This window comes from Oncorhynchus gorbuscha, linkage group LG15 (assembly GCF_021184085.1).
Source record: "Oncorhynchus gorbuscha isolate QuinsamMale2020 ecotype Even-year linkage group LG15, OgorEven_v1.0, whole genome shotgun sequence".
Classification (NCBI taxonomy): Eukaryota; Metazoa; Chordata; class Actinopteri; order Salmoniformes; family Salmonidae; genus Oncorhynchus; species Oncorhynchus gorbuscha.
In genome coordinates this window covers 68,351,406-68,368,455 of record NC_060187.1, presented here as the reverse complement: position 1 = coordinate 68,368,455, position 17,050 = coordinate 68,351,406, and the positions used below count along the sequence as shown (strand labels likewise).

Genomic DNA, 17,050 nt, shown 5'->3' with positions numbered 1-17,050 from the left:
GTTGGGTCCCAAATGCTACCCTATTCCCTTTATAGTGCACTCCTGGTCAAAAATAATGCACAGCAAAATGAATATGGTGACATTTGGAAGACATGCATAGTATGTCCATTTCTGTAAGTGTCCTTCCTGACACAGTGTAGCTCTGGTTCACAGAAAGGGTCAGTCAAGGTCACAGAGAGGTGATGAGGGAGAGTCCTTGTGTCCTCTCATGTCCACTAATGGGCCGTGGTTCCTTTAATGCAGGGCACAATCACTCACAGTCAACTCTCTCTTTCTCGCTCTCTTTTTTTTCCTTTCTCCCTCTCTTTCTCTGCCTCCCTCTTTGTCTTTCTTTCTCTCGCTCTCTGCCTCTTCGCCTGGTGTTGTGAGATCTGTGAGAGGCAATGACAGAGTGGAGTTGTGTGTCGGCGACGCGTCAACGAGTGTGTCAGCCTCCCACTAGCTGTACCACTCTCTGTGTCAGTGTCATATCTCCAGCCTCTCCTTGGAGAAGGCACAGCTGGTACAGTAGACAAGGAAGGGAGTGCTTTGGCTCTGGTATATAGTACCTAGATACTATCGTAGGGCAATCGGGCGGCGGGATATGAGAGTAGATGGGCCTGCGTGTTACCTCAGGTCAGTGTGGTTCAGGGTTAAGTGAACCTTGTGTCTCGTCGATGGATTAGATTCAGCATCAAAGTATGAAGGAGAAGAGGACAGAGGACAGAATCATGGAGGACAATAAAAACTCAGGTCCGGTGGCTCAGCTTTTGAACTCGCTGGCTTTGCCTCACTACCAATGGGTATGTATGGATCTCTAGTAGTTACTAACCAGACATGTCGGTGGGATGTTGGTTGGAGTCCTTAATTGGTTTAATTTGATAGTCATTTGAAGAACGTGTTGTCAGTGTGGAACTGCCGAGGGTGATCGTCATTCTCCTGTAACTGATTTCCCTGTTTGAAACGTCCCTGATGTGCCCATCATCGTCAATGTATATTTGAATGGAATACTGTATATGGCAGTTTAATGGAGAAACGGAATGACGGACAAGTGGCAAATCAGCAATTCTCAGGGGGACTTGGGGACCTCCAAACCCATGTAAGAACTCAGTTGTTGACATGCTAATAATAGACTCGCTATTGCTGATTAGTACACCATGAGAATCTAGTTATATTTCACACCCTCATTGTGATACTGCTCCTAAACATCAATACATTCAGGCTGTTTCTTCATAACCTCAAACTATTCCTTTATGTCATGTAATGTTTATAGTAAGTCTGACATGCTCCCTCTCTCTCTCCCTCTCTCTCCCTCTCCATCACTCTTTCTCTCCCTCTCCATCACTCTTTCTTTCCCTCTCCATCCCGCCCCCTCTCTCTCCCTCTCTCTCCCTCTCTCTCCCTCTCCATCACTCTTTCTCTCCCTCTCCATCACTCTTTCTCTCCCTCTCCATCCCGCCCCCTCTCTCTCCCTCTCCATCCCGCCCTCTCTTCAGCTCTCTGGTGGCTGTGAGCTGACTGTGGTCATCCATGACTTTGTGGCTAGTAATGGCAGCAGCTCTGAGCTGACTGTACGGAGGGGTCAGACAGTGGAGGTGCTGGAGAGGCTCCATGACAAACCAGACTGGTGCCTGGTGAGGACCACGGACCGCTCCCCTGCCCAGGAGGGCATAGTACCCTGTGCCATGCTCTGCATCGCTCACTCACGCTCCAGTATGGAGATGGAAGGACTCTTCAACCACCACCACAAAGGTAGGCCTTGATGTTGGGACTGAGAAGGCTGGAACACACACAGACACACAGACACAGATACATAGACACACTGTCAGCCTTGCTGTTGTGAGGCACCTGGAATACAGTACGGGAAACGATTACATGCACACATCATATGGTTCTAAGCAGATGCTGGAGATCAAATGATATGTTCAGCTAAAGTTTAAAAAAAATGTCTGGCGTCAATCTACCGTTAGGTCTGGAGCGCGCACACACACACACACACACACACACACACACACACACACACACACACACACACACACACACACACACACACACACACACACACACACACACACACACACACACACACACACACACACACACACACACACACACACACACACACACACACACACACACACACACACACACGCGCACCATCTGTACCTTGGTCCCAGGGGGTTTCTAGTGGGCGAGTGTTTACTTGCAGCCAGTGAAGGATTCCAGGTGCTCCCTGTTTTGCAGTCTGTAGAGGAAGTGTTAATGACTCACGTGCTGCTGTGGAAAACATATTGATTACCACCTACATTATTCTGTGGGAATTCATATAGACATGACTAACTCTGGGAATTCATACATGCATACGTGGCCTGTCTCTCATGGTTCATATTCGTCAGGCACCAAACGGAAGATAACTGACTGAAACAGGTAGAGACTACCTGAACTTGTCAAATATAAAACACACACATTTTTGTTTTCTGTTACAAAACGTTTTGCTACCGTGTGGCCTTCAATATGACCCTGTCCTTTTGACTGGACAGTGTTTTTTCTTCATCTTTCTTCAAAGGAGAAGTAGTTATTGAGCTCCATGACCTGACCCCATTCCAGACCCCAGGGGATGAGATCAAAGAAACCTGGGTGGCACTTGGAGCTTCTGTTCTGTCATGACTGAGTCACTCAGTAAAGCTTTATTCCTGTCAGACGGCCCGCCCTCCTCCTGTCCTGGTCTGTAATAAGATAGAGGTGATGTTTGTGTACTATATACTGGTGGTTTCCATGGTGCGGCCAAGGCTACCTGGGGCGGCAGGTATCCTAGTGGTTAGAGCGTTGGGCCAGCAACCTGAAAGGTTGCTGGATCAAATCCCCGAGCTGACAAAGTTAACATCTGTCGTTCTATCCCTGAACAAGGCAGTTAACCCACTGTTCCCTGGTAGGTTTTCATTGTAAATAAAAATGTGTTCTTAACTGACTTGCCTAGTTAAATAAAGGAAAAAAGTATATGCTGATAGGTTTCCTAAACATTAGGCTCTTCATCATTTTATAAGGGAGTGGGGAATCCTGTATTTTGGCTTAAACCAGGTAGTGTTTGATGCATGTTACACACTTGGATGGTTTTCTCCAACTAATAACAAACTTAAGGATTTCCCATCCAGTTCTTTATTATTCTGCTGCCTTCAAGTTTCATGTGTGCTTTTTTCCCATGTTTTTCCCTGAGGTCCTGTAGGAGCATCAGAACTTCTTACACGGTCCGTTCTTATACCCGCACAGCGCCATAGCTTTCCTATTTTCTGTAGTGGCCAGTGAGTTGTTATGCAGACTGAAGACTCCCCTCAGTAGGGCTCCTTTAGAACTAGAAGGATGAATATGTCCTTGGTGCTCCCCTTGTCTTTGTGGTGCTTTGTCCTTTTATTTGTATTTTTATTTCACCTTTATTTAACCAGGTTGGCTAGTTGAGAACAAGTTCTCATTTGCAACTGCGACCTGGCCAAGATAAAGCATATCAGTGTGAACAGACAACACAGAGTTACACATGGAGTAAACCATTAACAAGTCAATAACACAGTAGAAAAAAAGGGGAGCCTATATACAATGTGTGCAAAAGGCATGAGGAGGTAGGCGAATAATTACAATTTTGCAGATTAACACTGGAGTGATAAATGATCAGATGATCATGTACAGGTAGAGATATTGGTGTGCAAAAGAGCAGAAAAGTAAATAAATAAAAACTGTGGGGATGAGGTAGGTGAAAATGGGTGGGCTATTTACCAATAGACTATGTACATCTGCAGCGATCGGTTAGCTGCTCAGATAGCTGATGTTTGAAGTTGGTGAGGGAGATAAAAGTCTCCAACTTCAGCGATTTTTGCAATTCGTTCCAGTCACAGGCAGCAGAGTACTGGTAAACGTCTGGGAGTTATGGATGGATGTGTCTCAGTAACTCACAGGAAGACTATTCATTCATTGTTTTTCCTCATTGCATTCCCCATCCCTTGGACTTAGAACAAAGCCCTTGCTGGCTGGTTGCCTGTGGTGAATTAGTAGCTGTCATAGCTTGTGTCAACCCCACAAGTTCTCAGAAAATGCTGTTGATGTGACTCCTGTGATGTTTTTGCAATTAAGTTTGTAAACTGAATTAGCAAAGCTACTGCTTTTTGGCCATTTTTGTATTTTCCAACTGTAGGACCATGGACTAGGACAGGGTTCCCCAACTGAAGGCCTGCGGGTGGTTTTATTTGGCTCCCCAGGTTTTCTGGGCCAAAACGAATCATATATGTATATATTTATCTTTTTGTTGAATTTTCATTGTTGGACATAAAAGACTGTAAAAACACCAGAAAATCAGCTCCAAGTGATTGACATTTAGGAAATATCTTCCCAAGTATTCCCACGCATAATAGAGAGACTTTGGTGATCGTATACAAATAATAATAATTCATAATAATTGATTGGATTTATATAGCACTTTTATACCACCTGAGGTACTCAAAGCACTTTACATAGTAGGGGGAAACTCACCTCATCCACCATCAATGTGTAGCACCCACCTCAGTGATGCATGGCGGCCATTTTTGTGCCAGAACTCTCACCACACATCAGCTATCAGGTGGAGAGGTGAGGAGTGATATATGCCAATTAAGAATGAGGGGGAGGATTAGGTGGTTATGATGGAATGTGGCCAAGTTGGGAATTTAGCCAGGAAACCGGGGTGAACACAGTCAGCACACCATTTTTAACATCCCATCTGAAAGACGGCACCTTATGCTGGACAATGTTTCCAAATGTAATCAAGGTTTCAAATGATGTTTAATTTTTTGGCAAATATTGTATCTGTTTAGGTTTCTTGCGGGCAGTCTGCATTTTAAATATATATATTTTTATTATGTTCCGGCCCCCAGACCATCCGCCCAAGAAAAAATTGGCCCGCTGCTGAATCTAGTTGAGGATCCCTGGACGAGGAAATGCCACCATGACTATCCCCAGCTAGAGCAGTGTGGACCGAAGTGTACAGTAGGGGGAATAGGGACCATCAATAAGTTTAGCGTATTTCTAAAATGTGCTAAAGAGACAATAGCAACACCTCCCTTCAGTTGCTGATTCAGCTTAAAACGGTTACCTTCTCAAAGGTACCAGGGAGGCCTTAGCTTTTTTGGTGTGGCGCACGTGTGTGTGTGTGTGTGTGTGTGTGTGTGTGTGTGTGTGTGTGTGTGTGTGTGTGTGTGTGTGTGTGTGTGTGTGTGTGTGTGTGTGTGTGTGTGTGTGTGTGTGTGTGTGTGTGTGTGTGTGTGTGTGTGTGTGTGTGTGTGTGTTCCACGTGTGTGTGTGAACAGGGAGAGTTTGTGTGGGCTGTCTGTTTACTCCTCCAGCCCTGTATGCACTGCAGGGTAGATTGAGATCTGACTGTACAAATGTGTGAGAGGCACCTTAGCAGCTAGAGTCAGTCACACTACTGAATGTGGTTAAGTGTATTGATCTTAGCTTAAATAAGGACATTGCAACTGTGCTGAGAAGTAAAGCTGCGACTATATATGCTACATTTCTACAGTACATACTGCTTGGTCCAAACATACCAAAACAGTCATGAAGAGGGCACGACAAAACCTTTTCCCCCTCAGGAGGTGAAAAGATTTGGCATGGGCCCCCAGATCCTCAAAAGGTTCTATAGCTGCACCATCGAGAGCATCCTGACCGGTTGCATCACCACCTGGTATGGCAACTACTCGGCATCTGACCGTAAGGTGCAACAGAAGGTAGTGCGAATGGCCCAGTACATCACTGGGGTCAAGCTTCCTGCGATCTAGGACCTATATAATAGGCAGTGTCAGAGGAAAGCCCATAAAATTGTCAGAGACTCCAGTCACCCAAGTTATAGATTGTTTTCTCCTCTACCGTACGGCAAGCGGTACCGGAGCGCCAAGTCTAGGACCAAAAGGATCCTTAACAGCTTCTATCCCCAAGCCATTAGACTGCTGAACAATTCATAAAAATCACCACCGGACTATTAACATTGACCCCCCCCCCCCCTCTTGTACACTGCTGCTACTCGCTGTTTGTTTGTTACCTATGAATAGTCACTTCGCCCCCCCATCTATATGTACAGATTACCTTAGTTAGCCTGTACCCCTGCACACTGACTCGGTACCCCCTGTAAATAACCTCGTTATCCTTATTGTGTTACTTTTTATTATTACTTTTTATTTTAGGTAAATATTTTCTTCTTCTTGAACTGCACTGTTGGTTAAGGGCTTGTAAGTAAGCATTTCACGGTAAAGTCTACACTGTTGGTTAAGGGCTTGTAAGTAACATTTCACTGTAAAGTCTACACTGTTGGTTAAGGGCTTGTAAGTAACATTTCACTGTAAAGTCTACACTGTTGGTTAAGGGCTTGTAAGTAAGCATTTCACGGTAAAGTCTACACTGTTGGTTAAGGGCTTGTAAGTAACATTTCACTGTAAAGTCTACACTGTTGGTTAAGGGCTTGTAAGTAACATTTCACTGTAAAGTCTACACTGTTGGTTAAGGGCTTGTAAGTAACATTTCACTGTAAAGTCTACACTGTTGGTTAAGGGCTTGTAAGTAACATTTCACTGTAAAGTCTACACTGTTGGTTAAGGGCTTGTAAGTAACATTTCACTGTAAAGTCTACACTGTTGGTTAAGGGCTTGTAAGTAACATTTCACTGTAAAGTCTACACTGTTGGTTAAGGGCTTGTAAGTAACATTTCACTGTAAAGTCTACACTGTTGGTTAAGGGCTTGTAAGTAACATTTCACTGTAAAGTCTACACTGTTGGTTAAGGGCTTGTAAGTAACATTTCACTGTAAAGTCTACACTGTTGGTTAAGGGCTTGTAAGTAACATTTCACTGTAAAGTCTACACTGTTGGTTAAGGGCTTGTAAGTAACATTTCACTGTAAAGTCTACACTGTTGGTTAAGGGCTTGTAAGTAAGCATTTCACGGTAAAGTCTACACTGTTGGTTAAGGGCTTGTAAGTAACATTTCACTGTAAAGTCTACACTGTTGGTTAAGGGCTTGTAAGTAACATTTCACTGTAAAGTCTACACTGTTGGTTAAGGGCTTGTAAGTAACATTTCACTGTAAAGTCTACACTGTTGGTTAAGGGCTTGTAAGTAACATTTCACTGTAAAGTCTACACTGTTGGTTAAGGGCTTGTAAGTAAGCATTTCACGGTAAAGTCTACACTGTTGGTTAAGGGCTTGTAAGTAACATTTCACTGTAAAGTCTACACTGTTGGTTAAGGGCTTGTAAGTAACATTTCACTGTAAAGTCTACACTGTTGGTTAAGGGCTTGTAAGTAAGCATTTCACGGTAAAGTCTACACTGTTGGTTAAGGGCTTGTAAGTAACATTTCACTGTAAAGTCTACACTGTTGGTTAAGGGCTTGTAAGTAACATTTCACTGTAAAGTCTACACTGTTGGTTAAGGGCTTGTAAGTAACATTTCACTGTAAAGTCTACACTGTTGGTTAAGGGCTTGTAAGTAACATTTCACTGTAAAGTCTACACTGTTGGTTAAGGGCTTGTAAGTAACATTTCACTGTAAAGTCTACACTGTTGGTTAAGGGCTTGTAAGTAAGCATTTCACGGTAAAGTCTACACTGTTGGTTAAGGGCTTGTAAGTAACATTTCACTGTAAAGTCTACACTGTTGGTTAAGGGCTTGTAAGTAACATTTCACTGTAAAGTCTACACTGTTGGTTAAGGGCTTGTAAGTAACATTTCACTGTAAAGTCTACACTGTTGGTTAAGGGCTTGTAAGTAACATTTCACTGTAAAGTCTACACTGTTGGTTAAGGGCTTGTAAGTAAGCATTTCACTGTAAAGTCTACACTGTTGGTTAAGGGCTTGTAAGTAACATTTCACTGTAAAGTCTACACTGTTGGTTAAGGGCTTGTAAGTAACATTTCACTGTAAAGTCTACACTGTTGGTTAAGGGCTTGTAAGTAAGCATTTCACGGTAAAGTCTACACTGTTGGTTAAGGGCTTGTAAGTAACATTTCACTGTAAAGTCTACACTGTTGGTTAAGGGCTTGTAAGTAAGCATTTCACGGTAAAGTCTACACTGTTGGTTAAGGGCTTGTAAGTAACATTTCACTGTAAAGTCTACACTGTTGGTTAAGGGCTTGTAAGTAACATTTCACTGTAAAGTCTACACTGTTGGTTAAGGGCTTGTAAGTAACATTTCACTGTAAAGTCTACACTGTTGGTTAAGGGCTTGTAAGTAACATTTCACTGTAAAGTCTACACTGTTGGTTAAGGGCTTGTAAGTAACATTTCACTGTAAAGTCTACACTGTTGGTTAAGGGCTTGTAAGTAACATTTCACTGTAAAGTCTACACTGTTGGTTAAGGGCTTGTAAGTAACATTTCACTGTAAAGTCTACACTGTTGGTTAAGGGCTTGTAAGTAACATTTCACTGTAAAGTCTACACTGTTGGTTAAGGGCTTGTAAGTAACATTTCACTGTAAAGTCTACACTGTTGGTTAAGGGCTTGTAAGTAACATTTCACTGTAAAGTCTACACTGTTGGTTAAGGGCTTGTAAGTAACATTTCACTGTAAAGTCTACACTGTTGGTTAAGGGCTTGTAAGTAACATTTCACTGTAAAGTCTACACTGTTGGTTAAGGGCTTGTAAGTAACATTTCACTGTAAAGTCTACACTGTTGGTTAAGGGCTTGTAAGTAACATTTCACTGTAAAGTCTACACTGTTGGTTAAGGGCTTGTAAGTAACATTTCACTGTAAAGTCTACACTGTTGGTTAAGGGCTTGTAAGTAACATTTCACTGTAACGTCTTCACTGTTGGTTAAGGGCTTGCAAGTAACATTTCACTGTAAAGTCTACACTGTTGGTTAAGGGCTTGTAAGTAAGCATTTCACGGTGAGGTCTACACTGTTGGTTAAGGGCTTGTAAGTAACATTTCACTGTAAAGTCTATACACTTGTTGTATTCGGCGCATGTGGCAAATAAAGTTTGATTTGATTTGTGGAAGCTGAGCCCATGCTGTTTGAGGGCTGGAGCTTCTACTAGGGGTTTTACGGTAAAGTGTGCTGTCTGATTCTGAATGTTCCTTTGGGACAGAGGAGGCTTGCCCTCACAGTACAACAGCCCACTCTCTGGGAGAGTAGAGAAGAGAGAGCAGATCCCATCCCACTAACACAGCAGACTGATCTCATCTGAGCTAGAGGATACAGTTGCTTCCTGGAGCTTTTTCTTCAACTACATGATTCTGAATATGTTTTCTAAAATTATTTTGAAGAATTGATTTTTAAACCGTGTGAGAACTTGAATAGTACCAGGGCAGGTTGCCATGGCAAATGGAATACAGTCTATTTTTGCTGTTAGTCCTCTGTACCATATGAGTTCTCAAGCGGGACCCTCAGAAAACTGCAAATTCTGGCTGCTGGATTTGGGTATGTAATGATACTGTATAGGACCAAATAGAACCAGTCCACATTAACAGTGTAGAACAGCCTCCAACTTTGTAATGGATTGTTATTGTTGTGATGATTGGTATAATCAAGTAAAATATTTCATTAATGTTTACATGATTATGCAGCATACCTTTAGCATACCTTCTTTCACAGCCTACTGTAGAGTACATATCAACAATAACGTCTGTATTGTATGTGACAGCCTGGGGGATAAGTACAGTAGGCTATTATATTGATTGAATGGGTGTTATGGAGTGGATTATATTGGTGCATAAAAATGATTAAAATACCATATTAAAGCTGGCACACTTTTGACTAGATTAAGAGCTTCTGAGTCACATGTGGGACAGACACAGACAACCAGACAGACAGAGAAACAGACTGGCAGGAAGGCAGGCTGGCTGGCTGACTCCAGCCATGTTACGACCTGTTGACGGAACAAACTGTCTATATACAGCTGTAGTAACTGTGTTTGTTCCTGGTGCATCCCACCCACCTCAGTGCTGTCCAAACCCTATCCTCCTCCTTGCCCATTCACCAGGATCAAATAGTTAGCCAGCTTACTTTCCTGAATCATCTTTTTATTTTTTTAACCTTTATTTAACTAGGCAAGTCAGTTAAGAACAAATTCTTATTTTCAATGACGGCCTAGGAACTGTGGGTTAACTGCCTGTTCAGGAGCAGAACGACAGATTTGTGCCTTGTCAGCTCGGGGGTTTGAACTTGCAACCTTCCGGTTACTAGTCCAACGCTCTAACCCCTAGGCCCCTTTAAAAAGTCCATAGTTCGTAAAGCTCATAGAGAAAGATTGACTTGAAATAGAAATGTATGAATAACTTGACATGATCAATAACACATAGCTTTCTGATCAACAGTTACATCTGAATGTAACTGTTGATTGATCCTTGCTTTGTGATGATCCACCCCTCTGCTGATCTTCTTGTTATTGTAGACATGAGGAGAACAGACAGACACAGTATCACCCACTGCATCACACAGCTGGCTTGGCCTGTGTGCCCTCCTGTCCTGTGTCTGATGAGCCTTGTTAGGTTTCCCAGGAAGTGGGCCAGACATATTAATCCAATTGTGACAGAGGACAGTGAGCCACCACTCTCTGATTGGATGGGACTGTGACACATGTAAAGGCAAGATTAAATCGAGAATAGTCTGATGGGTGACAATATTAGCGTATCACTTGTGAATTAAATATTATCACTTGTGAATGATGCCCAGGGTAAGGCAAGAAACAATGCATGCCTTTTTTTTGCGACTTTTTCAAATCATAGGCCCACACCTTATGTAGCTTATCCCATGGGCCTATATGTTTTGATAAGGTTTGTATCACAAAAGTGGCTAAATAACTTCTTAAAATTAAGCCCATGAATCTGCTTTTCAATGGGTGTAGAGCCTAACTGGCATACATACATACACAGTGTGTGAGTTTCAAGTTTGGGGAAGATAATTTTCACCATAAAAATGCACCTTTATAATAAAAGCATTACATGCATAATAGCATTTTGTGGTCACTTTTGATAATGGTGTTTTTTAGCTAATGGAACATTTGTGCGTATAGCCTACTTCTATGTGCACATTGCTGCGCTTATAATGTGGAGAAATAAATAGCCGAATAGTTTATCAACATTTTAAACTGTTAAGGGGAAGAACGACAGGATCAGCCTCATTGAGTAAAAAGTTGTTTTTGATGCTAGTGGTTGTATTAATGTGGGATCTATCGCATCCCACAACTGTCGCAGACTATGTTTGGAATATTTATTTCTCGCACATAATTATTATATATATATATTTTTTAACTAGGCACGTTAGTTAACTCTTGGAACTCACTCTCCCGGATCCGATAGAATTGTCATCAACTGACACTAATTAGCATAACGCAACGGACAAAAAATATTACTAGAAAATATGAATACTCATGAAATCACATGTGAAATATATTGAAACACAGCTTAGCCTTTTGTTAATCACCCTGTCATCTCAGATTTTGAAATTATGCTTTACAGCCAAAGCAAGACAAGCATTTGTGTAAGTTTACCGATAGCCTAGCATAGCATTATGCTTAGCTAGCATTAGGCAACCTGGTCACGAAAATCAGAAAAGCAATCAAATTAAATCGTTTACCTTTGATGAGCTTCGGATGTTTTCACTCACGAGACTCCCAGTTAGATAGCAAATGTTCCTTTTTTCCCAAAATATTATTTTGAATTACTCTGAGAGCCCTCAGCCGGACACTTACGCAATGTAGTCGTTTACGCTCATTCTTCAACATAAAGGCGTGAAACTACATCAAAATGCTGTAGACACATTGGGGAATACGTAGAAAAATGAATCTGGTTGATAGCCCATTCACTGCTCAATAAGGACGCATTGGAACGCAGAGCTTTCAAAACATGAGTCACTTCCTGATTGGATTTTTCTCAGGCTTTCGCCTGCAATATCAGTTCTGTTATACTCACAGACAATATTTTTACAGTTTTGGAAACTTTCGAGTGTTTTCTATCCTAAGCCGTCAATTATATGCATATTCTAGCATCTTGTCCTGACAAAAAAGCCCATTTACTTTGGGAACGTTATTTTTCCAAAAATGAAAATAGTGCCCCCTAGTTTCAAGAGTTAAGAACAAATTCTTACTTACAATGACAGCCCACCAGGAAACAGTGGGTTAACTGCCTTGTTCAGGGGCAGAACAACAGCTTTTTACCTTGTCAGCGCTGGGATTTGATCTAGCAATCTTTCGGCAATCTTTCGGCCCAATGCTCTAAACACTAGGCTACCTGCCGCCCCAAAAATAGAATAGGTCAACTTTTGTATTATGGGGGGGGATAGTAGATTGACATAGGCTAGTGCTTTTGTTGTTCGTTAGGCCTACTCATCTTGTTGGCTGACGAAATGTAAATGTGGACAGTTCTTCCAATATGCTCCTCGGAATTGGATAAGGATTTGTGAATTGGATAAGGATTTGTGAATTGGATAAGGATTTGTGAATTGGATAAGGATTTGCACGCAGTTGTGAGAAATACTCGATGAGGTGAAGGAGAGAAATGTGAGAGGTGCTTTGGAGCACACAGCAATTACGGCCACACAAAGGGGATGCTGCCCGGGAAATTTGAGTCAGTATCAAGTGCTTGTCAAATTGTGAAGGAGAGACTGATGAAGTGTGTACAGCCTGCACAAAAAAAACAAAGCAGAGCTCATGCCTTTAATGCAACTTTTTTCAAATCATCATTAGAGTTGTGTCATGTAGCCTAAGAATGTATTAAAACTCAAATACCACAACTAGAGTTACGTAATAACTCTAAATTAAACGTATAGGAGTACCTGTTTCTTTGTTAACCCCTCAACACAGAAGAGCCGCATGTGCACATTCCCTCAAATAGTTTGGAGGAAATATAATCTATTTTATTCAGCTTTGTTCAATTGTATTCTTCATACTATAAAATAATGCCACGGAAATCTAAGCAAATCTTGTCTGCTAAATGAACTAGTGTAGCCCACAGCCATATGGCATAGCCAGATCAGGACCTAACATAAGGACAACTCAGATTATGCTATTCTGTTCCTCTGAAATAGACCACATTTTCTTCATATCATGTTTCTTTAAACCTGTCTAAAATAAATAATACATTTATTCATCATTCATCAGTGGCTTGTAGACTATATGTGGAAGCCAGGAAATGATAAATGTGTTTAGGTTAATTAACGGTCAATTACCGTGGGACCAACAGCTATTTGCTTGACAATCAGCGGCTGACGAAATTTCGTGACCGCCACGACCCTACTTGTGATGCAATAATTTCCATGATAATGTAGAATATTCATTCATGATGTGGCTCATGCAATGGAATGTATTTTTTTATAATATCAGTTGAGTTGAATCAACAAATCACAGCACATATTGATGGTACACTTCCTGCTTTTACTTCTTGCTTTTACATCCTGGTTTGCTTCGATATGTACTTTCTCAATTGCTGCCAGTCCAGCCATTATGCCATCATTGACTTGATTGAGGACGCCTGTTCAATTGTTATGGCAGCACATGCAGCCAGGAGAGGAGGAGAGGAGAAAAAAAATGTGTTAAAAAATAAATAATAATATATATTATTATAATTTATTTTTTGCTATTGAAACGGTTATTATGGTGACTTGTCTGGTCAATTACTCTCATCCAAAATCCATGACAGCTCTACTCCTCACCCCCATTCTGTCTCATACTCTACTGCTGATAGTGACCTGAAATGTACTAAGCAGACAGGGATACCATATTTACATGTGTTTGAACGTACTGCATGTGTCATGCCAGAACCTATTGTGTCTCCTAATCCCTAGGCTTTAGCTCAGCGGGCTCACATAGTCACAGCAGACCCGGGTTTGGGACAGGTGTCGGACAGGTGTCAGTAGTGAGCTCAGTGACTGAGGTGACTGATGAAGACCCACTGGCGGGAGATCAGAGTGAGGTCACCACAGTGCTTATTTTCCTACCCACTACCCAGAGACGGGCTGCATCCCAAAAGGCACTCTATCCCCTATATAGTGCACTACCTGGTCAAAAGAAGTGCACTAAATAAGGAAAAAGGTGCCATTTGGGACACAGAGACAGTGTCCCACAGGGGGCATGTCTGTGATGTCTGGGGTTATTTTACACCCTGCTGAATAAACAATGGACAGGAATGTGTCAATGTGGTGACCCTCCTTCTGTTAAATCACTGTCTACGTCTACGAGGACACGTAGATCTCTCAAACCAATAATATATCTCGCCCCAGGAGGCACCTCTCAGGGCAGCACTTCAAAGTTAGCTAGTGACGCTGCTTTGTGGCTGTGACAGGACTGTAAGATCAGATCATCAGTATTGTCCCTGAGGGGAAATTGGTCTTGGACATCTTTGTCTCAACCACACAAAAATACATGAGTACAAATACAATATTAAAAGAGAAGTTATGTTGTGTTCTTCACTGAAAATACTTTTGGTGTCCCATTCAGCCAGGCGAGTTATTTTTCCTTCATACAGTATATGATACCCCGTAGCCCACTTTCTGAGGTGATTGATGGGCAGCCCACAGTCTGTGAGAGCTCTTCAGACCTACTCTCAAATAGCGCTGTTACACCAGGGGTCAGGCCCCTTGCATGCCTCTGTCCTGTTTGCTCAATATGTGGAGTGGATACACACTCATGTGTAGAACTGTGCACCAGACTGAGTTTGCCCCCCTGCCACTAACCCACAGGCAGACAGGGCTTTTTAATGGAATAGTGAAAGATATACTATAACTGTACCCTTTTAGCCAGCAAGATGAGACAATATGGACAAGGAGTAAGTTATTTGTGTGTCTCCTTCAATGTAATCGCACTGATACACTGTGCGACAGCTCTGTACAGTATTGGAGAGAAGGAAAGTTTTACTGGGCACCGTGGCATGAGTGTACTTCCCTCAGGTAAGTAGAGGGAAGGTGGGCCTATGGGGAGGAACACACTGAGCCCTGTCTCTGTGGTGTACTAGAAGGCTAGGTTTGTTCAGGTGGAGATTTGATGCCTGTTTCCTTCCTCCTCTCAGAATGGAGGATGGGGTTGTGTACGGCTGGGCTGGCCTGGAGGTGTCTGCCTAGTGGGTCTGGCAGAGTCTGCTGTACACATCCAGTGTTACTGTAACACATGGTCCTGCTAGCCTTCTACTGCTGCACTTGGTCGATAGGACCCTGAAGCATGACTGAAACAGCCCGTGATGGCTCCTTCCTTTATGTCAGTAATATTGTGACACATTTGATAAATGGAATCCGGTTTTCATGGTATTTTGCTTCGAGTTATTTACAAGTCTCTTGAAAGCCCTCGGTTCTCCCCTGCAGACGTAGAGTACAGGGCTGTGGGAACACCTCAACTTCTCAGGCTCTTTGGCTCGGACTCCCACAGATGGGTTAGACAGAGAGTTGGTTCTCCCCTGCAGACGTAGAGTACAGGGCTGTGAGAACACCTCATCTTCTCAGGCTCTCTGGCTCGGACCCCCAAAGCTGGGATAGACAGAGAGTTGGTTCTCCCCTGCAGACGTAGAGTACAGGGCTGTGAGAACACCTCATCTTCTCAGGCTCTCTGGCTCGGACCCCCACAGCTGGGTTAGACAGAGAGTTGGTTCTCCCCTGCAGACGTAGAGTACAGGGCTGTGAGAACACCTCATCTTCTCAGGCTCTCTGGCTCGGACTCCCACAGCTGGGTTAGACCGAGAGTAGAGTGAACACATGCTTTATATCAGGAGGATATTACACTACAATATATAGGTCTCCTGAAGCCATTTTAACTAAGGATTGTGATCCCCTTTAAAACCCACCATCCACCCCACCCTGTGACACACATGTTCGCTGTCACGAAAGATGTGAAGATGTGAAGTGTCTATCAGAGTATACTGTAACTACATACAATGCTATTCCCCACAGAGTGAAAAGAGGAGAGGAAGGGCTACTTCTTTTTCAATCTTTTATTTTCAAATCAGTTGAATGTATTTTTAAAGAAATGCACAGTGTCCATAAACAGGTCTTGAGGTATTGAGACATTAGTTGGAGTTGTCAGAGCAGTCAGAGAAGCGCAGGGCATCCCTTTTGCTCTTGTCACCAGCAGCCTCCTGCTTGCTGTACATGGTCTTCTCCATGGTCCTCTTCTTCCCCATGCAGCTAAGGAAGGCACAAGATGAAACGTATCAATCAGTGTGGTCCATTAATACATGTCGCTATGAGATGAACATTTTAACCTTCAATTTCATCTTATATGGAAGTGAGTTCTTGCCCTTATCTATAGTTGACGTGATCTATTTTCGGTACCAAGCACGCTTTCATTTAGATACGCATGAGGCTAAGAGTTGAGACTGACCTGATGAAGTCCTCCATGGCGTCGAGGCGCTGCTCCATGCCCTCCATCCTCAGCAGAACCTTCTCCTGAAGCTCCATCATCAGAACAGCCTTGTTGCTGTCCCCTTTAGCCTGGCACTGGAGTAGTCCTCCCTTCCCTTGGCCTTGCCTTGTCCACTTCCTTCTGCTGAGCCACAGGCGAGCCAGGCAGATGACCAGAAATGCCCCCCCGAGGGCCAATATGGTGCAGTCCACGTCAGGCATGGTTATGGAGTCCAGGATGGAGGTCTTGTACTCCTCCCTTCTCTCCACCACATGTCTCAACTCATCTGGTGTCATATCCATGCCAACTCTGGACCAGGTTGGGAGTTTGCAGTGCTGCACGCCAATGTCAATGCACACCATCTTGAGAAAAAGTATGGCTAAACGTGAGGTTGAAGTAGCCCCAAAAGGCTCCCGGGCTTAATTTGCTTCTGGGCTCTTTGTAGGTCTAGAGATGTGTCAGTCTAATCCAACCGTGTCTGAGGAACGAATGAAGGCCTGGGCCATTGGCAGCCTCAGATCACCCTCAGCAGTCCCATTGTGACATCATTTAGTGCCATTTGACATCGTTAGACTGTCATGATGTCACAATCCAACCCTGCCTGTATCAAAGCTTGAGCCAATGAAATGCAGCCCCAGACCATCTCAGCAGGCCTAATGTGACATCATAAAGCAGTCAAATGACACCTTGAATCATTTTGTGAAAATGGCACCCTTGCATGCACATCAAAACGATTGTAG

General features: G+C 43.0%; 1 protein-coding gene across 9 annotated transcripts in view; it reads left to right on the top strand.

Annotated features, from left to right (window-relative positions):
* Positions 1 to 17,050, top strand: part of LOC123997870 (triple functional domain protein-like) — a 176,997-nt gene that overhangs the window by 141,576 nt on the left and 18,371 nt on the right. For all 9 annotated transcript variants that reach the window (XR_006832194.1, XM_046302506.1, XM_046302505.1 and 6 more), the window contains one exon: positions 1,476 to 1,731. Coding sequence is in view for 8 of the 9 variants with exons in the window: in XM_046302506.1 (XP_046158462.1) it covers positions 1,476 to 1,731 (256 nt within the window). In the remaining variant the exon portion in view is untranslated. The remainder of the gene's footprint in view (positions 1 to 1,475; positions 1,732 to 17,050) is intronic.